Below are 27,603 nucleotides of genomic sequence, written 5' to 3' on the forward strand. Positions count from 1 at the left end.
GCTGCCCGTCCCGCTGAGTTACTCAAGCTTTTTGTGTATATCTTCGGTTTAAACCAGCATCTGCAGTTCCTTACACATTCTACAAATCACCGTTGTTTTGTACTTTATACTAAATCAGTGTTGCCCAACAAGAACATCAGCAGCATAAACCTAGCAACCGTGCAGCGAGTATGATTTTTGATAATAGGTTGGAGGAAGTGAATCGACTGCATTTTACTTGCAATCTATATTCTTAGGTAACACAATCCTAAATTCAACAAGGTGGTTTGAAGATCTCAGCACCCCATATGTTATGCACTAGATTCTTCCTCTTTTGATCACCCCATTCAGACACACTGAACCACTGACATGACTCAACTCCACACATAGATATGAGAACCGTACATCTCTAGCATTCCCAATCATTTTGACAGGGGTCTTGGATTTCAAAATTCCACCAACTCTATTGGCAAGATCAAAGTCATGGTCTCTGATAGCCTCATGAGCTGCAAGACACCTAGGCATTTTCAGGTCCACTTGGTATTATCAAATCAGTCCAAGATCTGAGCAATTAAACCCTTTTTCCTCAAACCAACCATGGCCTCATTATCTTATCTGTTCAATCTCACACAGCATTACATACCCCTCCCTTCAAAAACGATTGCCTCTGGTGCACACTCGATCATTTTCAACGGTACCATTCAGCGGTAAAGCTTTTAGCCATCTGCACTATCAAAAATCATTACTTTGACTGAAATATTGGTTGTTCTCTGAAATATCCTTTGCAGGTTTGCCTTCTGTTTCTAAGCCTAGTTGAAGAAGCCTTCGAACTACAGGGCCTTGGAAAGAGACACTTTATATTAAACCTGGCGTTTCAGTGTGGGTAAACACACTCAATCGCCTCCCTCTCCCAATCTCACTGCCACTGCCAAAAAAAGCATGCCAGTATTTTTCCCGTCATTAACATACAATCCTTGCAGAAACCTGCCTGTGAAAACACCTCTAAACAAAAAGACATTACATTTTACAAATGACTTTGAAAAGCATTCCCAATTTTTGCCACACATCCCTCACTCTGTGCTGTCACGTGTGGAGAATAACATTTGTCCCACTGCAGAGAATTGTAGAAAGACGCAGTATGGCTACCAGCCCTTCAGCACACCAATGTAACACTGACACTCAACTAGTGTTTATGTCAATCCATCGTTAGTTCCATTTTGCATCACAGTATCACACTCGCAAACATAGATTATGAAGGCCCTATAAAAATGCCTCCTCATCTGCCTTCCATATTCAGCTGCAGTGAAACATTGCCCAATTTTACACTACACAATGGATTTCAAGGATATATTTCTGGACCAAGTAGATAGATCAATCCTTTAGATAGATAGATAGATAGATAGATAGATAGATAGATAGATAGATAGATAGATAGATAGATAGATAGATAGATAGATAGATAGATAAATAGATAAATAGATAGATAGATAGAGATAGAAGTGAGAAGGTAAATAGAAACATAGAAATTAGGTGCAGGAGTAGGCCATTCGGCCCTTCGAGCCTGCACCGCCATTCAATATGATCATGGCTGATCATCCAACTCAGTATCCCGCACCGGCCTTCTCTCCATACCCTCTGATCCCCTTAGCCACAAGGGCCACATCTAACTCCCTCTTAAATATAGCCAATGAACTGGCCTCAACTATCCTCTGTGGCAGAGAGTTCCAGAGATTCACCACTCTCTGTGTGAAAAAAGTTCTTCTCATCTCGGTTTTAAAGGATTTCCCCCTAAATGAGAGCTTCGTGAGATAACTTAAAATTCGGAAATATCCAAGAAGATGTGCAACCCAGTATTGAGAAATGAACTTACTGTTGCTAATCTCCAGGTTCTCTGACCAGGTCTGAGGGCCTAGGAAAGTCTCCAATGAGTAAGTCACACCTTTCACTTGCTCCACCTGACAGTTCTTCACCCTCCCAAAGTGCAGGATTTTTCCATCAGAAGGACTGATCTAGGAAAAGACAATGAGAACAGTGACCAACAACACACAACCCGATCGTCGTTGAGTTAAAATAGTCAAGAAACCTCTCCACGACAAAACTAATGTTAAATTTCTCATCCATCGCACGGGACAAAACATAAGCAAGTGCTCAGATTTAGGACACAGGCTGGATATGGAGGATATCCTGGGCTGTATCTAATGCACCCACATGCTAATACCACATCACCCAATTATCCCACTGAACATTAAAGAGATTATGGTTTGGTGCTGTAGGGGTTGTCCCATTAATTCACATGCTTTCCTCTTTGCTGAAAAAAGGGGTTCTTTATTCTTAGTCTTTAATGCTTCACTATGTACATTTTATATTTTACTATGTTTCCTTACAATAGTGACTACATTGTCCAAAATTCTTCATTGGCCATTTAGTGGTTCTGGATAGCCTGAGGTGACTGAAGCTATATAAATAATATTCAAAAAAAACCAAAAAGAGCTTTATCCTCATCTCTCTCTAATCAGTGAACCAGCTTGAATAGAAATTACCAAATTGATGTGATAAACATATTCTGATGTTTGTAACAAATGCATTGCGGACACGTTGAAGTGATTTACTCCTGTTGCAAGGTGATTAATGAACTTTAACACTGTGCTCCCTAAATGTGGCAGAATAAAACCAGGATTTCACCAAGTGGGGGACCCGAGGTCTTTCCACTGCTATCAGATATCATCTGGAAGTCTTTCACGCCAAGTGCAAGATCTTGGTGCAGTTTGGATAGACTGGGCTGTAATTCTCCTGTCCATGGACAGTCCAACTTCTCTGCCTGCAACAGCCATGAACATGGGCCGCAGAGGGGTTGGGGTGGGTACCTATCCGTGTCTAGTCACTAAACAAGTGGGAACAGGAACCTCTTCTGATTTCTCCCCCCCATCTCCACTTTAGACCAGAAACTAGCTCCTCTGGCATGCCACACAGAATATACCTAAAACCCAGGTAGTCATCCCAATGGACAGGGGGGATTACAACCCAATGGACACGGGGAATTACAACCCAATCAAAATTCAAGCACTGGAAGGAAATAAATCTGAAGTAGAATCAGAATGTGAGAGGGGGCCCGGTGACCTTGTATTTAGTTTTGGTACTTTCTTCAGGATTTCATTGTTATACCTGGAAGGATTTAATGCAACTTACCACACAGTGAGAGTCGCAAACAGGACGTGCCTGTGGCTTCAGCTTTCTGCGGAAGAATTCGCTGAGGTTTCGGTAGTGCTGCAAATCTTCTACTGCAGCTTCCTTCATATTGACCCCGAACGTCCATATGTACAAATTATAGACTGGCTTTCGCATCCAGGTGGGTAACTCCACCTGGTTGAGCCGGCCCCACGCCCGAGACAGCAGCCGGGTGGGAATCGTTTTATACAAACCAACCTGCAAGATTCAGACGAGTATCATTAAAGTCCTGACACCAGCGGGACTGATGCACTGGCTATGGGAGAGTGAGCAATGGCTGAGGTCTCAGGCAGCACCACCATACATGGAGAAACAGCACCTATTCTTATGTTGTAGAGGACAGCAAATGTAAAAACATACATTTAGGAGAATGGGTTTACATACGAGACTGATTCACAAGCTACCAGAGGAAAATTTTCAAATCCAAATGTGTACATCGTATCTTCCTTATTTGGAAGTACTTCCAAGCATTGAAGCAATGAGTGAAGGTTGTTACCTGCAGCTGTGGTATTTTGCATTTGAAAATTAATTTATTAAGGGTGTCATGGGTTAAGGGGAGACAGTAGGAGAACGTGGTTGAGTGGGAAAGATAGATGATTGAATGGCAGATTAGACGATGGGCCAAATGGACTAATTCTGCTCCTATCACATATGAACTCTAAAGCACTACCCCTGCAGAAATGTTACAAGGCTGCCCCTGATAGTTCACACCAAATCATTTTCGTCATGTGCTCCCAGGGACCTGGATGAGATGGGCAGCACCCAGGGAGATTCCTCGCTTTTACACAGTTTATCTGAACTGATTGAGTGATTCTCAAATGGGTGCAAAAATAACAGGAAATATTACTGGATGCTCCAGTGATGGCAACTACAGGGACCTGTGTATATGTGCTGGGTTGGGAGAGGAGCCGCACTGCCCTGTCTGCTTGCTTCACCTTTGACAGAGCGCAGCCTCAGTTAGCATCTGTTTAGTGTACAAACATCAGTCATTATAAATCCAAAACATGAAACATACAGGGGACATTCAGCATCTGTAGAGTTAATGTTCCATCTGAAGAATATTGCCAGAACAAGGATAATCGGTGTACTGGAGAATTGTCTTATCTTTTCCAGCATCAAAAAGTGACCTCCTGTGCAGTTCTGGAACTTTCCTTTTGCTTAATTATGGCAGGGGGTGGGGGTAGAGGCAGTAGTGTGAACAGAGACAATGCAGAGAAGCGAGGGTGGCAAGAGGGGGGGGGGAAGAGAGAGAGATATCTGGAAAGTTAAATATTTGGTCTCCACAGATGCTGCTTGATCTGCTGAATACTTAAGTTTTATTTTAATTAAACTTTCATCAATCACGATATATTAATTTACATTTCTCATTTGTAAAGTTCCGTTTAAAATATAAACTGTCCCAAATTGCTGTACAAAAATGTAATTAAAGAAGATTCATTAATCTCATAAGATATTAGACAAAGGCACAGTGAATTGGATGGGTTTCAAGGAGTACCTCAAAGACAGACCAGTTTAAAGGGAGAATTATAGAGCGTGGGACCCAGACACCGGAATGGTGAAGCAAACAAATTAAGCCACACACAAGATGCCAGTGTTGGAAAGAAAGATTGGGTTCTGCAGGTTTGTCGGGCCGTGGGAGGCTGCAGATTGGAAGTGGGGAAGCCACAGAAGAATTTGAAAACATGGATATAAATTTTGAAATTTGAATGGGAGGAGCCAACATTAGCCAGGGAGCTTAGGGTGATGGGACAATGCCTGGTCCAAGCTGGAAGTGGCTGCAGATGTGCTCAGAGGAAGCATGCTATCCAGGACAGTCATAGAAATCTTGGATGTAAGTGAAGCATGAATGAAGTTTCTGAGGAGCTAATAAACCTGGATGGAGGTGATGAGACAAAGGGAGAACAAAGCAGTAATAGTCAGGGAGAACCAATCTGTTCACCCCAATGCTGCTACCACGTTGATTCAGTCTCGGGAGGTAGGGGGACGCTTGGAGAGATCTTAGTGACAGTGAGATTGATGTTATCAAGGTGCACCTGATAACTATCTATCTGCACGTACATAAGAAAGATGTATCTTGAGGGCCTTTCAGGTCAGAGGGCCGACAGAAACATGGGAAAAAAAGTGCAGAAAACGGTGCAGGAATAGGCCATTCGGCCCTTCGAGCCAACACCACCATTCAATATGATCATAGCTAATCATTTAAAATCAGTACCCCATTCCTGCTTTCCCTCCATATCCCTTAATTCCTTTAGCCCCGAGAGCTAAATCTAACTCTTACTTATCCAATCTGCCTTTCAATTCATATGCTGTACCTCCAATTTAATCTTATGGCTCTAAGGTAACAAGGTGACACCAGCATTAAACAGTCTCGCTGCATTTAAATAATCTGCTTTTCTATATCTCCCAGGCCATTTAGGACCGAGATGAGGAAAAACTTTTTCAGCCAGAGTTGTGAATCTTTGGAATTCTGTGCCACAGAAGGCAGGAGGCCAATTCCCTGCAAGAGATAGTTAGATATTGTACTTGGGGTTAACGGAAACAAGGGATATGGGGAAATAAGTAGGAACGGGGTACTGATTTTGGATGATTAGCCATGATCATATTGAATGGCGGTGCTGGCTCGAAGGGCCAAATGGCCTGCTCCTGCACCTAGTAGATGATTTTGTATTTCTGCACGTTATCTACACAGTCCATTTATAGCCCTTTACACACTCTGCATTCTCCTCGCTTTTCCACCCAGCTGAACACCATCATCACCCAGTGCCTTTGTCTACAACTTTTATTTAGATTGTAAATGGCAATTTCTGCGGCATCAGTCATTAAAGTTCACCAGCCTAAAATTACCCGTTTTAAGTGTGAAAATATATTTAATTCATAAGAAAATTCTAAAACATATTAGTACAGAACATTACATTCTCACAACTAACGTTATTCCATTATTCAACATTAATACATCACATCATAAATGTTTAATGGTGTTTTAATGCAAAATTTTAAATAATTTATGTGCAATAGCCAGGTCCTAACTTGTGGTCCTTCCTCAAAGAGATTCTCCCTCTTCTTGGCTTTCTGTCAGCAAACCAGATCTCTATCCAAGTAGAGATTTGCTCAGATGTAAAGTTTAAAACCCAATCTAAATCCAGCCTGACCACAACCAGCCTGAATCTTTTTCAGGATCTGCAGCATTTATGGTGAGCCATATTAGTTATAGGTGTGTACAGCATAGTACCAGGTACTTCAACACAACACGTCCATGCTGACTTTTTTGCCCATCTACACTAATCCCGAATCATTTATGCCATGTCTATTTAAATGCCTGTCGGTGTCTGAAAAGTAGTCATTGGATCCGACTCCACGACCTCAGCAAATTCCAGATGTCAACCACTGTGTAAAAAAACTCTCGTCAAATCTCCTTTAAAACTCCTACCTCCCACTGTAGACCCACACACTCTTGCTTTTGACACCACACAATGAGAAAAATATTCTAACCATCGTCACTATCTACATCTCTTATAATTTGATATGCCTCGACTCCCCTCTCCCCATCTCCTTCATGAGGGAAAACAAGCCCAGCCTACCCAATTTCTCCCATGTCTAAAGTCCTCCAATCCAGGCAATATCCCGTGAATCTCCAGTGCAACCACATCCTTCCTATAGTGTGACAATCAGAATGCATGCACCACACTAAGTACTCCAACACCACTCTTTAACCACAGTTCCCCCTGGTGAAGTTACTCACACATTGCTGCTGGCCAGGGATGGATTTAACAATGAAGGGCCGGCGATAGATTTGCAAAGCAGGATGGTGCGCGACTTGGAGGGAACCTGCAAGTGGTGGCGAGCTCATGCATCTGATGTTTATCCCTCTTGCTGGCAAAGAATGCTGATTTTAGAATGCCCAGCACACTGGTGCTGTCAGAGTAGCCAGGGCAAGTAACTTCCATAAGTGCACTTTATATATGGTACACACTGTAGGCACTGTGCCTTGGTTGTGAAAGGAAGGAACATTTCTGGTGATAACTGGGGTTTCATTGACTCGGGCTGCTTTGTGCCAGATGGTGCAGAGCTTCCTCGGTATTGTTGGAAATCCACTCATTCAGACATGTGAAGACTATTCCACCGCACTGCTTGTAGACGATGAAAGGCTTTAGGATGTCAAGAGAAGAATTATTTGCTGCAACACACCCAGATTCTGACCTGCTTGGGAAGGCACTGGTCCAGTTAATTAGCGCAGAGGTAATTTGGCAACAATAATACCACAAAGTATTGGATAGGTTGTTACTCTTGCCAAAGGTAGTCATTGCCCGACTCATGCTACTGCCATTTCCTAGACAATGCCCGTATCATATTTAGGTGTTGCTTTAATTGAAGAGTTGTGAATGGAAATGACCACTTTAATCTTTAGCCAACATCTCTTCTGACCTTAAAGTGGAAGGAAAGTCTTTGCTGAAACAGTTGAAGATGGTTGGGCCTAGGAATAATCCCTCAATGGACCCCACCAGAGTGTTTACCCATTGGTTACTTCAGTTTTACCAGGGATCTCTGATGCCACTTTCAGCCAACTGCCTTCTTGATGTCAAGGGCAGTCACTCTCGCCTCACTTCTTAATTCAGCTCTTTGGTCCATGTCATGAGCTTTGGAGACAACTGGTCCAAACCTCAAACTGGGTTATCAATGAGCAGGAATTAAGTATAACTTGGTAAGCTGTTGATGATGCATTTGTTGATGATGATGATATCACTTGGCTGATGATTGAGAATGGGCCAATTCAAGAGCACAGGTTTCAGTAACACAACCAGATCAGTCGTCTTTGCATGTCCATTGCTCTCCACTGTTTCTTGTTGTAACGTGGTGAATAGAATCGGCCGAGGACTGGGTTCTGCGATAGTACGATTCTCGGGAGGATGCCTAGAATACCTACTTCTGGATCAACAAATGCTTCAGAGTTATCTCGAGCACTCCTGCTGTTGTTAAGATGAGAGTGTTCTTGCAGTCTGCTCATCCTGTGACCCGAGAGATATTATTTTGATGCCTCAGGCAACCACAACAGAAGCTTGGGTCAGGGTGTAAGGCTTTGCTTTAAAAATCCAAATAAACTGCACCCTGGTTCCTCATTGCCCACACTGCTAGTTACATCATCAAAAATCTATTACATTTGTCAAACATGATTGTCCTTTTGCAAACCACTTGGATTCTGCTTCATCTTTTTAGGATTTACACAAGTGTTCTATCTACCACTTCTTCAAAAATGGACGACAGCAATTTGTCTAGCATTCAACCTGATTAGAGCGATTCAGGCATGGAGTTCTCGGAACAACAGTATCTAATCAAGAATCAAGAAAGTATTCAAGGTTTGAGAGGAATGCCCAATATTGGGATGCGGAAGATTCATATTACTATCCATGTTCCTAAATTGGGAATTTCCAGACTGGGGTCTGTGGTTTACCTCAAGACCCGTCAATCTACCTTCTGAAGCCAGTCTCTCAATCCTGCGTATGCTTTCATTTCAAGTCACATTCTGTACAATGTTGCCCTCTATTCATCAGAATTGGATTTGAGTGCTGTTTTCTTTAATGACAGGGGAATGAGGCTTCTTTTTAAATCATCAATAAACAGTGCTGTTAATCCCTCTGATAAAATATCTTAAAACAGAGTTCTTAAACACTTAATTACAAAAAGCTTGCTAGAGCCGTTAGGTTTGGAAAAGACCTCAGGACAATTCAATGCTTAGACTCGAATCAATGGAACACAGCAGCGAGCCAGAAGATATATTGGGAAGAATGACCAGAGCTTAGTCAATGCAATAGGTTCTGAGGTTGAGAGTTTATCAAAGTTTAATTCCCAGATCCCTAAACTAACAATGATATCCAGGACATGGTACATGAACCAATCAGTTACATACCACAAATTCTCAGGCAATCTTTCATCAAATGAACACAAAGACCATATATAAATTAGATGATCAATCACTCTTGCAATGTCAAATGCAACGATCCAGATACAAATTTAGATGTTCCAGAAGAGGAAAACACCGTAGGTCATATTTTGAATCAAATGCAATACCCCAGCAACAGAACTGGATGGAGGCCAGTGACCTGTTTTTAAATTTTAGTCAAGCTTATGTTGTTAGTACTGACAGCAGTAGGTGCTTGAAGGTAGAGCTGAGCCAAGAATGTTTTAATGCTGGCATCATAATGCCCGCACATTGCAACACTCTGGGCCATACCTTGTGTTTCTATGAAAAGAGAAGATGGTCTGATCTTAATTTACAGCCACCCACTGCACTGACAAATGATCTCAGTCTTGTTATTTGGGCCATTATTGTACTCAACTCTATAGATCTGTATCGTGAAAGTGAACAACGCAACTGCTGAGTAGCCACAGAGCTGGCCTCCCACTGTCCTACCTGCTGAATACCAACAAAGCTTCCAATGCTACTGTGTGTATATTTCTAATGAACACAATTCCACAGCTACAATTTGATGTCAGTGCCTTTCAACATAGCAGGCTGACTACATCATAGAGCTAGATATGCAGCATTGAAACAGGCCCTATGGTCCATACCAGCCAGGTTGCCTAACCAACCTAATCCCACATTCCTTCAAACCTTTCCTTTCCATCTTAGTTATCTGCTCTAAAAATGCTCAGTACCTACAGTAAGAGAAATAGTTAGGATTTCGATGAAGGAACTTTCAACAAACATGGGAAACACCAACTCCGTTTTCTGTCCGCAGATGCTGCCCGGCTTTAGAATATTCCAGCATTTTTTGTTTTTATTTCAGATTTCCATCATCTGCAGTTTGCTGATTTTCAACCTCAATTATAATAATGACCCACATTTATATAGCACCTCCAATGGGTAAAATTTACCAACTTGTTTCTCAGTTGTGTAATCAGATAAAAATTAAACAAGTCTGTATATGAAATGGTCAATACAGAGGTAGATTTTAATGACTGCATTTCTACTATTTGAAACCCAGCCAAATCAGAGGCACCAACCTGTGTTGGCCAGTACTGGGACCCAATGAGTTGAATAAATGCACAATTGAAAAACAGAGTAGAAATACAGACAGTTGCTCACTTTATCAAAACAAATCTTAACATGTTGTTACCTACATGCCACCACTAGGCACAGAGAAAGATGGCAAGTATCACAGCACATCAATATACAGCAGAAGCATACATTAATTTAATCACCAAGCAACCTATGGATGCTGGATTTACCCTCTCATCAACCCCACTCCCCATCCCGTCACAAACCTAGAAATAACGCACACTTACCCTGCTTGTTGGCCGCCATCCTACCTTTGCAAGAGGCTTAAGGACACTAAATGGCAGGAAGAAATAGAGAAAAGACAGAGGCCAGGTACGGAGCTTGAGTGCGGGCTTGGACATACAGCTCAGCTGGCCTAACCTGCGCCGCAAAGCCAGCTGGGGGAAATGCAACCTGTGGAATCATACATACACAGCTGATCAGGCATGGGGATATCCCAAACACAAATTATAGCCTAAACAGAACCTCACACACAAACCACACTGCTACACAGCTTGTTCATACTCAATTGCTTTAGTGGTGAGACAAATACAATGTTTTTGAAGTTTCTTGTCATCACTTCACCCAACTATACTTTATCTTATTAAAAAAAAAAACCATGTGCAACTCGGGGAACTTCAGTTGATGAAGCCATGAAGGAGGGTGACAGCTGAACCTCCCTACTGATCTGCAAATCAGTAAAGTTTAAAATTGCTTATCGTGATGCTTCTAAAAACCCATCTATTGATCTTCGAGGTTCATATTTACAACCATGTTTCTTTTAATCAGAGGAGCGTGTTCCCAATTTTGAGCAACCTGGCTTAGTTTTCACAAACTTAGCACAATTACCACAAGTAAAGATATTTCTCCTCATCTACAAGCCAACGGCATGAACAATTAAATCTTTAGTTTCAGCTAAGCCGCGACTCCAATCCCCACCTCTCTCTCTCCTTCTAATCTCATGCACATCCTACTTTTTAATCCTCACTTCCAGATCACATTTACCCCCCCCCCCCCCCCCCATCTACATTTGTCCATCAACCAGATCTTCCTTCCATTGTGCCCCCTTCCCCTGTTGGTCCCATCTGCTCAGCCTACCTCCCTTATTTGATTCCATGCTACTCCTTTCCTTGTCCTATTCCATCATCGGCAGCTCTTTGTTGCCTCCACTTAACATCTCCCAGCCTCTGTTACTATCTCCACCTGTTGCTTCCCCACCTGACCCCATCTTCAACCAAACTCTTCTCACTTACCACCCTCCTCACCTCTTTATATTGGCTATTCCCCCCCCTACACTCTCATTGCAGATGAATATGTCCCCCACAGAAACATCGACTTTCCATTTCCCTCCAAACTGCTGAGTTGTTCCAATAAACTGCTGGTTGCTCAACAAACCACCCCTCATTCTGAAACTGTGCCCTCTGGTCCCAGATCCTCAGTTAGGGGAACGCTCCTCCCTGCATTTAAACTGTCCATTTTGTTTTCCCCAATCATCTTTGTGATCTCATCTAATTCTTCTATACTCTGGAACAAAAAAGGATGAGTTTGCAAAACTAGTTCCACTCTAAGCATGTATGACTTTGCTCACAATGCTTCTTGCCAACTTTGTGAATCATGTTCTCAAAAAGATTTACTCTACAATATAATAGAAATTCCAGAGATTGTATACAGATTCCATTCCACAATATTGCCTCTATTCTCTTAAAGACAGCACGGTTGGACAATTAAACTAAAATAAGTTTATTTCTGGCTGAACGCTTCATCAGGTAATTGAGCAGAAGCACAAATCAAACAGGCATCCATAAAAATAACCCCCAAATTAATCTATTTGAACCAATTTTGTGGGAGCTAAGTTGGGTTATTCAGAATTTTCAGCTAAGTTTAGTTATTAAAAATGTGGAGCTATTTTCTCTGTTAAATAGCAGGCAGCCCTATAAATGACACAGCAAAATGGCATTTCCGCATTTAGGTCAGCATGTGGTCTGAAGCAAATCCTCCATCGACAATAGCATGGAAAGAGTGAGACTGTGCCCAACTATACTCAGCAATGTCAAAGGCTGACCTCAGTTAAGGGTTTCTGAGAAACATTCACCAGGAAATGTGAGTCGTTACCTCTGAACAATGAATGTTAAGAGTTCATTTTAAAGTGCACAAGAGGCAGTTTTTCTCTTGTTAACAAGTTAGATGCAAGTGGACAAATTCACGATTAGAAAAAAATGAAGGGAAGAGTTGAGAGAAATTAATTCTATTTTTTAAATAGGTAATTAGAATGTGGCAATGCCAACAACACTGGTAAGTGCAGCAAAATACTTGGCAATAAAAGTTATCTTGTCCAAATAGAACAAAACATTTTTAAAGTGACTCAGGAAAAAGGACAGAGAGGAGCTGTACTACACAGTTGCCAAAGCACTTTGTATTGTGAAGCAGTCTCAGTAGTACACCATTTTATATTTAATTACAAGTCAGTCACAGTGGTCCCTTTGCTCCAACTCTTTCCCCCGATCACTATGTTAAAGTTAAGGTTTATTTATTTCTTCCCAGAGTCTTTGATCTGAAAGATTAAACCTTTCTCTTGCCTGAAATTCTGCTCAGATTGATGCATCTTTCTAACTGTTATTGTTTAATTTCTGGTTTTGCGTGTCACTATCTTCACCCAATTTGTTGATTTAATTTATCTAACATTGCTGGCAACAGTTTGGGCTAATTCGAACATCTCATGAGAGAATGGCTTATCAAGGGATGTGGAGAGTTGCCAGTCTCAGACGCTGTCCATGGGGTGGAGAGAAAATGCTGAATGGATGCCAGACCCACAGAATTAACAGCATTAACAAAATAGATTCATAGAACCAACACTGGTGCCTAAACAGTTTCTCCTCTACTGAAGGTAATAACCATGCTGTCCTACAGATTTCAGTACCACCCAATTCCACATGAACCTTGAAAGTGAAATTTGGCAAGGCATTTGGCCACCTAGCCCAAGTCATCTTTGATGACATTCACATGATTACAAATTCTAGCAAACGTTACTGGAACACATTTTGGACTGGGATCCCTAACACACTTCCTCCACTTGCCTAGAAAGGCATGACCAATTATAAAGGGGAAAGGAGTTTTACCCCAGGCCATTTTAGATCCATTGCAAAGCTCGTGAGTTCTGTGGTATGTGTCCATTGTATAAACAGAGACTTTAGTGTAGTCAATGTGTTAATTCAAGTAAGATCCCTTCAGGCTACAATGACTAACACACTATGCCCATAGATAAATTAGAAGCGGTTGGTTAATCCTTCACAAAAGGTGGAACAAATCAGCACCTAGCAGGCAGACTGGCAGTGAAGCACATTGGTGATTGGAATAGGAACTATGGGAGTACCATCCCAATTGCTACCCAGTACGGAACTGATCTCTGTTGTTGTTAAAGGTACATTTTTACCAGGAGAAGTAATGGGATGACCTTATCTCTGCTAGCGTGTCAGTGCATGAAGAGCAGCTTGCGTGTTGGTACTGGAGAAAGGTGAACACATGGCAGCACGTGATTGCTAGGGGCACATATTCCTCGTGCAATAGATCTAGAATTAAAGGGCCATAGTGACAGAATAAAGAAGAGATGAGGAGAGACATCTTCCTTCAGAAAGTTGGGAGTTTTTAGGCTTCTCTAACCCCAAGTCATTAAGTAGAGGGATGAAAGATTTTTTTTTGCACTAGTGGGAAAATAAAGGCTTATGGGATCAGGCCTGGAAGGAGAGCAGAGGCCAAATCATATCAGCCATGATCTTATTGAATATCATAATAGACTCAAGTCTACCCATGCGGCTGACTGCTGCTCCTAGTTTTGGGTCGGGATCCTTCTTCAGACCCAAAATCTCATCTATCCATGTTCTCCAGAGATGCTGCCTGACCTGATGAGTTACTCCAGCACTTTGTGACTTCTTATGTTCTCATGTCTTAAGCAAAGGCTAAAGACTATGAATTCCTGCTGTATGAAAGCAGGTGGTCGACAGTGGGGAAAAACAATGCAACACACATCACTTGGAAACAGCAGTCCCATTTGCAATATGCAGGAACTTTAATAATTAAGTCAATTTAAGGCATGCAGTTTGTAAATGTTGCATGGTGTGACACCAGCAGTAATGGTGAGAAACACTGGACAAGCAGATAGGCTTATCCACAAGCCCAGAAAGGGAAACATTGGGCTAGGCTAAAAAGGATTTTGACCGTATGATAACAGAATTGCCCAAAGGAAGCTGGACGATGTTCATTGCTAGAGGGGGACAGGATGTCTCGACAGATAGTCAAATTTTATATACTTCAGTGTGCTATAGGATACGAAATGCATGAACAAACTTTATGTGTGAACTTTACAGGTGGGGCAGGAATAAATGAGCAAGGCATGCAGCAAGAGGGGGGGGGGGGGGGGGTGAAATAGCCAAGTTTTTAGTCAAGTCAATTTAGTTAAATTTGTCTCAGTTTCAATTCAACAATTTATTTTTTAAATCCAGTGTCAAACACAACTGCAGACAAGAATATCTTTCCTAGTGCACAACAGGTCAATAATCACAAATAATTTCGTATCAAACATGTGATATTGTATACTCATAGCACTGATATCACGCAACTCTCAATCAAATATCTTGAGGATTGGAAGGAAATTAGGTGTTGTACAACCCAGGACACCCAAATCAAAAGCTGCAAGCATCATCTGAAGAATGCATTTTGTTTGAGATGCCCTGCCTTGTCCTCAAATGGTTAAATTATGAAGTGGCCAGGGAAATGAACTCGGGGCAATGCAGTTTGATTGAGGAGCCAAGTTTCATGAAAGAACCACAGTTGGGGTAACATGTTGGGTCTAACGTCTGAACATTTTAAATATCTAACAACCTGTAGGACAGACCAACGGGCAGTGGCAGTGCACACTCTCCATCTTAGAGGATTTTCTTGTCAGGGAGGGTACGGCATCTCAATGAGAGGAACCAAGATTGTTCTTCAAACAGAATGTTGATGCATTCATGCCAGAATCGCGAGTGCGAAATGTATGCAGATCTCCCTGATTAGCCCACACAATAGCCAGGCTCTTTAATTCTCCCATTTAATTCTGTATTCTTCTTTGTGACATCCTGTACATTTCCATGACAGATGGGGTGTATTTACTCCTCCCCTATTTTTGATTAGTACATACAGTAACATTGTTCTGAATTATTTAAAAATTAAAAAAATAAAACTTCCTTCATCTGCATTACTGCTGCCATCTTTGTAACACCTTGCTCAACTACTGAGAGGAAAGCCAACATCACTCACCAGAAACGCACCATCTCTGTGCCTGGCTGGCACACTGCGCATTTGCCGTGCACTCTGATTTAGCCGCGCTTCCCCAAACATGAGCCATCTCCCTCCCTCCCCTCTCCACTGCAGAGAGTACCCGGCCAATCATCAGCAAGTAGCATCACTGCATAAAAACACCAATCACCCGCTCCTGCATCTCCTCAGCATCCAAACTCACAGCTTTACAAGCAATGAATCACAGCTCTCCTGCCGGCACCATCATCCCAGCAATACCTGATAGACCCTCCCCTTTCCTCCCTTAACCCCCTCACCTCCAACCCCCAAACAACCTAAGAGCACTTCGCCCTCAGCAATCAAATGGCAACCCCCCCCCCCCCCCCCCCATTCCTCCCTCCCCTTTTGAGATACCTGAATATGGATCTCCCTCCCACCTCGAACATTGATTAAAAGCTGCTATCTTGCCTTCCCACTTTGCCCCATTTCACACCACAGATAAACAGAATATCTTGTAGGTACCTCTCCCTTTCCAGGATTCTCCACTAAGTTCTCCAAACTCACCCTTCTTCAACTGGGTCACTTGTAACCAACCCCTCTAGCATCTTCTCTTGTCCCAGCGGCCTGAGCTGCGGTTAATGTGCTCAACCTCTATCACAGATGCCTCCTGCCAATGCCAGTCTCTTCCTTCCCCCCTCCTCTCATCTCTCTCCCCCCCCCCCCCCCCCCCCCCCCCCCCCCCCCCCCCCCCCCCCCCCCCCCCCCCCCCCCCCCCCCCCCCCCCCCCCCCCCCCCCCCCCCCCCCCCCACTTCGAAGAGGAACCTGCCCTTCACAACTCCTGCGAAGACACACCCCGTCTTCTAAGTAACTTAAGCTGATGCTGGAGTGCTCACCTCTCCTGCCCAGATAACCCATACGACAGCCTCCACTTCCCTGTCTCTTGCCCGGGTGTCACTAGACTACGACCAGCCCCCCACGGCCTTGTCCGGCCCGGCTGACCTCTCCTCCCTCCTCCGGCCTGGCCCAGTTGACCCCCACGGACGCCGGGCAGCCCGCGGTGTTTCCTAAACTCTCCCCGCGGGGCGGGCCGTCCCTCCTGCTCGGATAATCCGCTCTGGGCCTCTGCCTCCGCCTCCCACCACCCCATCCCCGGCTGATTACTGTCCCTCGGGCCGGCCCCACCGATCAGCGGACGGGAGAGAGATGAGGAGGTTTGCTCCCGAGTACCTGAAGCGAGCCTGCCTGCTAGCGGCGGCCCCGTTAGACGCCAGCGAGCCGCCGGCCTGCTGCTGATCTGCCGGCCTTGCATCGGTGCGGTGGGCCCTCCGGACGCGTTTGTCAACCCCGTGCAGGTTATAACAGGCAGCAGTATTCGGTAAAGGTTTGCGACATCTCACCATTTCCCTCCCTTCTGCGCCGCAGGCCGCCCCTGCAGCAGCGGGCTCGACAGGCACATGACCGGCGACAGCAGCCCGGATCCCCGCCCCCGCTCTCCCCCTAAAGCACCGCCTGGCCCCTCCCCTCCCCTCCTCCCACCGCCTGGCAGCAGCAATGATAATAGCAGGTAACGGGACTGCTGGCACAGAGTATGCTTTTACAATGGAGACAGCGAGCGTTCAAGGCCAAGTCCTGTTAGAGTGAAGGGCAAAGCTGGCAGAATTAGCAAACCCTGACTGAAAAGAGATATTGAAGATCTGGTGAGGAAAGAGGAAGCACAAATGACAGATCAAATACAGGCTGCAGGGATAGACGTGAATCCCTTGGGGAGGACAACAGTCTGGAGTCCTTCAGCGTATCTGGAGAAAAAGAATAGGTCCGTTTCAGGACAAAACCCTTCGGGCTACTTGAGGTTCAGAACAAATCAGAGCCGCACCAATGACCAAGGAAAGGAGTAGACCACCATGGTCGATGGTCCAGCTGTGGAAGTGGTGATAACGAGGGGATATATGGATGCGAACAGTGGAACTGGCAGGATGACTAGGGTGGGGGAGGGGCCTCCACTGCTGAACATGGAGGGGCAGAGTCTGGCTCGGACATCCCTCATGCAAGGGAATAGATATCACACCAGGGGAGCACGAGTGGCAAGGGTGTTGTTTAAAGACGAATGCAAACACTATCGTGTATGACACGACTGAATATGTAGATGCTCAGAAGGTCTCAAGATTTTTGGTTTTCTAAATGTTTTATTTATTCTTAATTGTTTTTTTTTGGAAAAAATGGGAAAAATGATAAAGGAATCCATGAAAAAAAGAGTCTTGGGGGAAAAATGTTGTTTCCTGCAGTAATCCTAATACTGCTGCCTAATACCCAATCCGCTGCTATAGATGTCAGCTGCTCTACATCAGTGAGACCAAGCGTAGGCTTGGCAATCGCTTCGCCGAACACCTCCGCTCGGCTCGCAATAACCAACCCGATCTCCCGGTGGCTCAGCACTTCAACTACCCCTCCCATTCCGAATCCGACCTTTCTGTCCTGGGCCTCCTCCATGGCCAGAGTGAGGACCACCGTAAATTGGAGGAGCAGCACCTCACATTTCGCTTGGGCAGTCTGCACCCGAGCGTTATGAACATCGACTTCTCTAATTTCAGGTAGTCCCTACTTTCACCTCCCATTCTCAGCTCTCCCTCAGCCCACTGGCTCTACCTCTTCCTTTCTTCTTCCCGCCCCACTCACCCTCACATCAGACTGAAGAAGGGTCTCGACCCGAAATGCTGCCTATTTCCTTCGCTCCATAGATGCTGCTTCACCCGCTGAGTTTCTCCAGCATTTTTGTCTACCTTCGATTTTCTAGCATCTGCAGTTCCTTCTTAAACATCCTAACACCATTGTCTCTTAAGAGCACAGTCTTGGGGCTAAAATGAAAAAGGTCACGTACTAGTAGGATGAGGAACAGCTTCTACAACAATACAATCACGTTGCTGAACTCGGAGTCCCGCCGATAGATTTCTCCGGTCCCTCCGTCCCCATTGTTTAATTATTCTGTATTTTTTGATTATTCTGTATCTTCTCTCTTTCTATTTTTTTTTTTTAATTTCTTTATGCACAACTACTACGGACTGATGCAAAACTGCATTTCGTTGTACTCATACTTGTATTTGTGCGATGACATTAAAGTTGAATTGAATTGAAAAAGTCCAACAGTTTCACTGCAGGGAAACACTTCTATTGACACTTGTGCAATGATAACCTATTAAGCAATGTAACATACAGCCTTTATTTTTAGCTTGCAGTAACAAAAATAAAATTATAGCTAATAAAAAGACCGTTGTTTTTGAAAATCATGCATGAAAAATAACTTTGTTATTGCAAGTCTGAAACTTTCTTGCCCCTCCAACTCTCTTCCCCATTGATGCAATTGTTCTTAAAACACAATTTTCTATATAACAAGGTTTCTCAGGACGCATCAACCACATTATAGCAGAACACTCCGTATTAGGGAAATGAATGACTTGCATTTATACAGCACCTTCACATTTCTTGCAATACATCATAAACCCCTTAAAAATCAATGAGATACTGTAAATTTGTTCCAGAGCTTAACAGTATCAACCCTCAAATGGGGCCTGACCTGCTGAATAAATACAACATTTTTTGTTTTTATTTCAAAAATCTCAGTAATTTTCAATAAAATTTCGATTTGATTTACCAAAGAACAACAGTATCAGAAATAGTATCAGAATATAATATCACCATAGTAGCACAGAACATAGTCACAGTACTGCAACACACAAACAAGCCCTTCAACCCAACTGGTCCTTGCATTCCAAGATGTCTCAAGATGCTACTTTGCCTGCAGCAAGTAGCACCAAGACAAGTAGCACCGAGAAAATGAACCGATTATCTGTTTTTGAAATGTTGATGAAAAAGTATTAGCCAGGATAACAGAGAGAACATCACTACTCTTTTTTCACCACAAATGCCATGTCAATAGATGGAACATACCACAGGAGCCACATCAAGGCATACATTAAAGCAAGTTTAAATGACCCAATAAATTATTTTTGAAGAGCAGACTGAACCATCACAACTTTCTCAACGCAAAGCGGTAATTTCTCCAAAAAGGAAATGGAGGACACAAAGCATAGATTAATTTTTGCAACAAATTAATTTATGTTATTTGCAGCACTTGGCATGATTGGCTGGGGAACTACTCAACTATGTCCACTTTGGCCAGTTAAAAGATTGTCACCAATCTTCTACATCCTGTCAGTCAGGGAAGCATTCAAAATATAACTCGAGACATTAAAATGAACCAAAAAAAGGGATTTTCTCTGGTCTCTGTCACAATATTTGTTCACAAGGCATCGATTCCACTGGCAAATGTATTAGACTGAACATGATATTTGCAACCTTGATGTCACTTTTGACTCGGAGAGGTGTCAAACCACACACTAAGCGCACCTCTTCAGTACAACTACCTTAGCACTTGCTGCTTAATACGTCATGCATGATGTTGCTATATCTGGATAATTATTCCAATTGGATTGGATAGAACTAATTCCATACATTGCCAAATACAAATATCTCCAATGAATTTAAGTTTATGCAACATCCAAACAATGCTTATCAACCATTACACCTGTGCTCACTCGTCTCTTGGTCAAGCCACATTGATTTTAGAATCGTCATCTCCACTGTCAAATCCCTCTATGGACACCTCCCCAGTTCTTCTCAGCCGAACAACCTCAAGACATCTAATCCTCTAAATGAGGCCGTGAGCATTCATGATTTTAAATACTCCACCAATGACCACTAAGACTTGAAGCTCTGGAATTTCCTCCCAACATCCTCAGTCTCTCTATTTGTCTTTTCTAATTTAAGATACTATTGAGCCATGCTTTTGGTTGCCTGATTTAACAAGCTGCAACATTATATTTTGTTTGGTAAAGTTTCTTTGGACAGTTAATTATGCACAGACAACATATAAAAATGAGGAGTGGGTGTTGGCACAAGGGACACGAGAAGTGGCTATCAACACAGCACAACCCTTTGGCATGAGTGGCACCCTTTGACATGGGCGGCAAACAATGGTAGTCAAATTATCGGGTAGCCATCAAGAGATACATCAGAGCTGCGATTTCACTGTCGATCCCACTGATCAGCAGAGATGGCCTTGTCTGATCAAAAGACACAACACAGCTTCTCGCATGGCTCAAGAACATCCAGCCTTATTGACCCCCTGATGCTTGGTGAGAATGAGTGAGTGATTCCACACACACCAGGCTTGAACCTTCTTGTTTGTGTTTCGATATTACACCACTCAGTGCATTTCCTGTTATGAAAGATTTCCCCTAGTTGGGCTCATTCCATCATTTCCTTCCTCTCCTTTTGAGTGGGAAGGCCAGCAGATTATTTTGCTATGGTCAAATAGCCATGTGACAATCTCTCAACTGCACATTAGAGAAACCTTCGCAATAGCAGGGCATTCAAATTCATTATTTATCAATAACATTTACACCTTTACATCAATGACTGAGTTTCCAGCTTTGAACTATTTGATACAGGTATAAAACGTCTTTTTTTTATAAACATAAGAAGTGGAGGCACTCAGCAAAGAAGGTGCAAGGTCCTACAGACAGTAATATGTTTCAGTGATGTTGGCAGAGGATAAATATTAGTCAGAACAAGGAGAACTGCCCCGCTCCGAATCATAGATGGAGTCTTCAGATGGTTTCATTTCAACTTACATCTAAAAGACTGTGCAGCAACACAGTAATAGTGTGCTAAAATATCAGACTAGGTTAAAGATCCTTCCCAAACCCAGGAGTATGAAACGTAAAATATTTTCCCATTCCTAATCTCATGAGTGATTAACCAAGGGTTGCGAAGAATAAATTTTGAATGCCTTGTTACATAGTCTTTCAAAATCGTGACATCCGAACAGACACCAAAATATTAGTGTACAAGGCAGTGGTGATTCCATAAAACCAACAGAACGTAGACCATCATCCTCAACCTCGAGGGGTAGCCACGATGCAACGATTGTGTACATGTTGAAGAAAGGTCTCAACGTCACCAACGTCACCAATTCCTTCTCTCCAGAGATGCTGCCTGTCCCGCTGAGTTACTACAGCTTTTGTGTCTATCTTTGGTTTAAACCAGCATCTGCAGTTCCTTCTTACACATGTTCACCAAAGTCAGTGTGTAGCACAACAAATTAAACAATGATTTCTCCTTAGGAGTATCATGTGTAGGGTCAAATAGAGAGTAATTCAGCACTCATTACAGAGCCCCAGTTATACTCCATAATCAAATGTAAGACTTAGCTTCATGATGTGGCTAGTGTGCACTGGGCAATTCACTCCCCTTTAAAACTAGCAAAAATTACTTCCAGATATGTTCAGTGGATTCCGAGCAACATAAAGGTACTCATTAGTGTTTGACAATGCACATACCATACACTTCAAATCACGGTCCAGACTAAACAGTACTTTAGACCTTGTATTCCAGACTGCAAATGGCAGACGCATTGATTCAGAGGTTGTGATTTCTGACTGTCTTTATCTGTGCCCTGTAATCAAGCCAAAACTTATTTGCATGAAGTATATTTAATCAAACTGTATTTCTGTTACTGTATACTTAGAGGGCATGTTTTCTGCAAGGAATTTGATTCTTAGATTTGGTGGTATAAGATGGTCGTTTCACCTAATGACAATGGATGAAAACTTTGGTTCACCTCTGCGTACTCGACTACTCTGCCTATTAAACACACTTTAAAATAGTAAACACTTTAAAATAGGAAACAGTGGGAACAGATGTAGAAATATAAATACTGAATTAAGTCAGCAACATATAAAGGTGTTTTCGCTAGAAACTCAAAGGATAATTATTACAGGGAAAGGAATGTTTCCTCAGCTGCAAATCACATTCCTATTTGCACTTTGCAGTTTGCAGTGTCATAAAGCACCATTTAAGCTGTCCCTCAGGATAATGGATGACCCGTTTCCATTGTGCAGAGGACTTGAGATGCCTCTACGTAAATTATTTCAATAAATTATTTCAATGTCGGATGGTTATTGAGCATCAACTGAACTCCCACACAGTTTTGACAGAGCACAGTCCTGGTCTAACGGCAAATGAGGTCTGACATGTTGGAGACCAGACTGCCGTGCAAAGTTAGCACACAAACGTATCAACACAAACTCAGGCATATGATCATGACACCTTCTTTCTCAGCACTTGGTAGCAAACACCCTACCCTGATCCCATCCCAACCATTAGTGATCTTCTTAGACTCCTCACATCTGCTTTTTATGCTTCAATTTTGTGCACCTCTCCCCCGAACTCATCTCAAAATGGAGGGAGCAATTTGCCGGTCGGAGGTACCCCACTTACAGCAAGATTAGTCTAACGCACAGGCGCTGATGTTCATGAGCGGATGGATTGGGAAGGTTATGCAACTCCAAATGAGCCGCATAACCTTATTCTTCCATTTTCCTTCGTCTCTCTCTATATCCCGCTCAGGCAGAAGTCCGAGCACTCACTGCAAACAAACACAAAACAACATGATCACTCTCTCATCACAGTGCCAGCAGCTTGAAGTATCTGCAGCCTATACCGCCACATACTCGATCAGGAATGCCTACCTGCTCCATCTCTCGCCCGCACATTGGAAAATTTGACCACCTGGCCGCGCTCCTTCTTATTGCCTACAGACAGAGCTGTTCAGGGAAAGCGGAAGAGGGTTACAGGACTACTTTGAATCGTTGGACTGGGCCACGTTCCAGAATTTATCAGCGGACATGAATAAATATGCCACTGTCGTCACCGAATTCACAAAGGAATGCGTGGACAAGTGTTTATCAACTAAAAGATTCTGTGCTTTCCCTCAGAAGAGTTGGATGAACCAGAAAGTTCTTAATCTGTTAGATCTGTGGCATTTTGGATTGGCAATCCAGAGTCATAAAATGTTCAGGCACTACCACCTAAAGGCCACTGCGAGCCTGATGTTCTGTTTTTGCACAGGTTTTTCCTTTTCATTGTCTTATAGAATCGGTTCTGTGTGTTGGCTCTGTACCTGTGATGCTGCTGCTATTAAGATATTCATTGTACCTGATCTTCACTGTATTAGAACATAGAATGGTACAGCAAAGAAACAGGCCCTTCAGCCCACAATGTCTGTGCCAAGCGTGATGCCAAGACCAACTCTTATCTGCATGCACATAATCAATATGCCTTCATTCTATGCATATCCATGCACCTATCCAAAAGTCACAATGCCACTATCTTATCAGCGTCCACCAGCACCTCCAGCAGTGTGTTCCTGGGACATACGACCCTCTGTGTAAAAAACCTGCCCTATACATCTTCCTTTAAACTTTGCCCCTCTCACCTTAAAGCTATGCCCTCTGGTATTGGATATTTCCATCCTGGGAAAAAGGCTCTGACCATCTACCCTATCTGTGCCTCTCATAATTTTATACACTTCTTTAGATCTCCCCAAAGAAAACAATCCAAGTCTGTCCAACCTCTATGTAGCTAATACCCACTAAATGCAGGCACAATTATGGGAAACCTCCTCTGCACTCTTTTCAAAGTTTTCACAACCCACCTGTAATTGGGGAAGCAGAATTATATGCGATATTCCTATGAAGCTGCATAATGACTTTCTGAATTTATATACAGTGTTCGGACCAATGAAGGCAAGAATATACCTTTTTTACCACTCAATCTCCTTGTGCATAAACCAATAAATTTGATTTGAACTTCCTTTCGCGCTTATATTGATTGAGCTTTATCTGTTTGTGTAGGAAAGAACTGCAGATGCTGGTTTAAACCAAAGGTAGACAAAATGCTGGAGTAACTCAGCGGGACAGGCAACATCTCTGGAGAGAAGGAATGGGTGACATTTTGGGTTGAGACCCTTCTTCAGACCTTTAACTGTTATTTGTCTCAATCACTCCCAACGTTGTGAATCGAGTGTTCTTTACCACCAATTGAAGCTTCTCCTGAATTCTCCATTGGATTTATTAATTATGTCACTAATTTAAAGTGAGAGGGGGAATGTTTAAAGGAGGTTTGAGGCAAGTTTTAATTAAAACCGAGAATGAAAGGTGCCTGAAATGCGTCACCAAGGGAAGCAGATGTAGATATAAGAGCAGCATTTAAGAGGTATTTAAACAGACATATGAAGAGGCAGGATAATAGAGTACTGACCATGTGCAGGCTATTTTAAAGTGTCGCCATGGTCAGTTCCATGTTCTAAATATGATCTTCTGGCCTCAGGTTATACTAATAGAGGAAACTCTTTTTACGCTCTTTTAAATCTTATATAAGTTTACTGCATAATTTCCTTTATAAAAAAACAAAAAATGTTATGTGTCCATCTGCTCAACATTTCCTCTTGGATCTAAATTCTCAGTTCGGCTAATATTTTTACATTTGATCCAGAGTCTCTTATTGCCTTTAGCGGGGACCAGGAGGCGACCCTGGACTTCAAGTTTAATTAAACCATGCAACCATATATTTATCATTGCATTTCTTGTCAAGTTTGCTATATATGTAGGCAGTATTTCTTTATACTTGTGCCCTCTGCTTTATTCAGTCACATTTTCCCAAGGCAGTCTCATGAGTCCCAGCAAATATATTATCCTTTACTAATCTATTCTGCATGTTTATCAATGCACAACCCAACAAGATGGCTTCTCAGCTTTGTTTAGAAACTGTGTAGTATACCCTTCAGACACCACAACCAACCCTCACCCTACTATGTACTTGCAATCCTCCTTCTCCATCCACTTGCTAACACTTGTCTAATTAAATACAAGAGTGTTTACATAGGGAGTATTTAATTTGTACATACTATTTTTAACATAACTAGAAATTTTCCTGAATTGTCATTAAATCTTTATTGACTAATCATCAATTTCAGCCAATTAAACTGCAGTTTACTGCCAACTGGAATTTGTTTCCTATTTCTGAATAACTTCTGCAGAAAGGAAACTTACCGATAATCCTGACAGCATATACAGTCTTGGCCCTGTATCTTCATTCTGCTCACTAACAATTAATATCGCAGAAAAGAACCGCTTTCAAAATATAAGGGCAAGACTTTTCAAATTAGTCAAAGTCTACCAAACACTTGCTGAATTTTCCTTCAAATTAAGTTAGCATCTTCAGTATTTTACTTGAATTTTTGCACATTCAGTTACAACTTTACTCGGAAGGATGGATATTCATTAGACGATTTCAGGACAAGTCCCCATTACACTACATTTTCAAACTGCATAAGAGAGTTTGGTATTCTGAAAAACGCAAGGAATCATGGGATTTGTTAAAGATCATTCACCATAAAGAAAAAGCAGACAAAGTGCTGGCTGAAGAAACTGTGTATAAATTCTTATCTTTATTCATTATTTATGTGTAAAAATATATTTAATTGGAGAGACGGGTGTGCCGTGTGGTCACATTATAGGAAAATTAATGTATTCCAGACTGGAACACAACGATGATAGTTTCCGAGTCGAATTTCACTAGTCTGCTAATCTCAAGGCAATGGAATTCTTCAGCCTCATCTATGAATACGAATGAGCAATGAAATTCTCGATTCCAGAGAGACCGCTATAAATGGTCAACTCCTCCCCCCCCAAAGGACCAGGTAACGGGAGAGCGGGGTGTAAGAGCGAGAGAGGGGGCAGATGCGAGTGGGAGATGGGAGAGCATGCACACAGACCCTCGCCTCATCCGCAGCCAGGGTCGAACCCGGGTCCCCGGCGCCACAAGCGCTGCCGAACCGCCAATGGCCCACCTCCACCCCCCCTCGAGTGTCCCATCCCTGCCCAGGGGTGGCCGGAGACGTCCAGGGTGGTCCTGGACCGACGACACCCGTGGCCCCAGGCCCACAGCCAGCACAGAGAAGAAGTGCCAACCCCAGCTCAAATCCGCTTCTCCCACCGGGCCAACCGACAGCACCGGACCGACGACACCAGTGGCCCCATCTCCAGCCCAACCCCGCTCCAACTCCCAAGGAATCTCCTCCCCAGTGGGCCAGGGACGACTAGCGGCTGCCGGCCAACCCCCCCCCCCCCGGTGCTGGAGAAGCGCTGCAGCAACTCAGCTGCCTGCCGCCCCCTGACAGGGATGGGACACCCGGGAGGGAATGGGAACGGCCCAGCAACAACTCAACAGCGCCCACAGCGCCGGAGATCCCGGCCCGACCCGGGACGAGTACGATCGCGCTCACTCACCGAAGCATCAAGCAATAAAAACGACAAAATAATCTTAGCTTTTATCAAAGGAACAAAAAATACAACTAATTCATCGTTGGAAAGCAGTATTCTCTTACATAGAAGAATCAAAGCTGGAAAAAACAGAAGAAATTAAGGCGTATATGTACAGCGCTCCACTGCTTTCCAGCAATATTTATGCATAGTGACCTTTGACCTGGGCATGTGTAGTCAAAATCAAAGATTATAGCTCCTCTATAATCTTTGGTCAAAATACCGAACTCGCTTATTCACACTTGCAAAATCCCATTTGGACTCTTTAGAAACTAGTATTATATTGTTTCAAATTCTAGAAGGTAATGGGTTAAAAGCAGACAAATACTACAATTAGCCAGTTCCAGGAAGTGGCAACATTATTTAATGCCTGCTTGGGGTTACAGTGTAGCAAATGTCAAATCATTCAAACTGAGATCCATTTCCTTTATTGGAACCATCTACACTCTCAAGAATGACAAAAGCATTTATAGCATTCTTGTCACAACTAGAAATTTTACGTGATATGGGGAAACAGAGGCACTTACATCTGATCAAGGAAGTAGAAAATTGTCACATGCGTCAGGAATGGAACAATAAAATTCTTACTTGCTTTTACAGGCACATTACCGCAACAACACAACTAATAAATATACAAAAGTCACTAATTATCGGTTATAGTAGGTAACCAGACCACAATAGTGCAAGCCAAAGCAACCTACACAGAAAGTCCATAGTAGGCCGTTGCTGAGGTAGGGCCGTGGTTAAGGGTGTATAGTGTGGTTCAATATTCTGATGTTTGATGGGAAGCTGTTCCTGAACCTGGAGGTAACAGTTCTCATTCTGCTGTTCCATATTCCTCAGGGTAGCAGCGAGATGAGAGCGTGGCCAGGGTG

At 43.0% G+C, this 27,603-nt stretch overlaps 1 protein-coding gene across 6 annotated transcripts in view; it reads right to left on the reverse strand.

Moving 5' to 3' along the window:
- pisd (phosphatidylserine decarboxylase) overlaps positions 1 to 27,603 on the reverse strand; it is a 65,352-nt gene that overhangs the window by 6,764 nt on the left and 30,985 nt on the right. For 2 of the 6 annotated variants that reach the window (XM_055655979.1, XM_055655978.1), the window contains exons 1-4: positions 16,907 to 17,001; positions 10,486 to 10,651; positions 3,166 to 3,402; positions 1,850 to 1,988 (exon numbers count right to left, since the gene is read on the reverse strand). In XM_055655979.1, coding sequence (XP_055511954.1) covers positions 1,850 to 1,988; positions 3,166 to 3,402; positions 10,486 to 10,651; positions 16,907 to 16,965 — 601 coding nt within the window. In that variant the 5' untranslated portion in view covers positions 16,966 to 17,001. Of the gene's footprint in view, positions 1 to 1,849; positions 1,989 to 3,165; positions 3,403 to 10,485; positions 10,652 to 15,529; positions 15,559 to 16,736; positions 17,002 to 27,603 lie in introns of those variants that run through there. The other 4 variants (XM_055655983.1, XM_055655982.1, XM_055655977.1 and 1 more) reach the window with 3 other exon arrangements.

The sequence above is a fragment of the Leucoraja erinacea genome, chromosome 25, assembly GCF_028641065.1.
Source record: "Leucoraja erinacea ecotype New England chromosome 25, Leri_hhj_1, whole genome shotgun sequence".
Lineage (NCBI taxonomy): Eukaryota > Metazoa > Chordata > Chondrichthyes > Rajiformes > Rajidae > Leucoraja > Leucoraja erinaceus.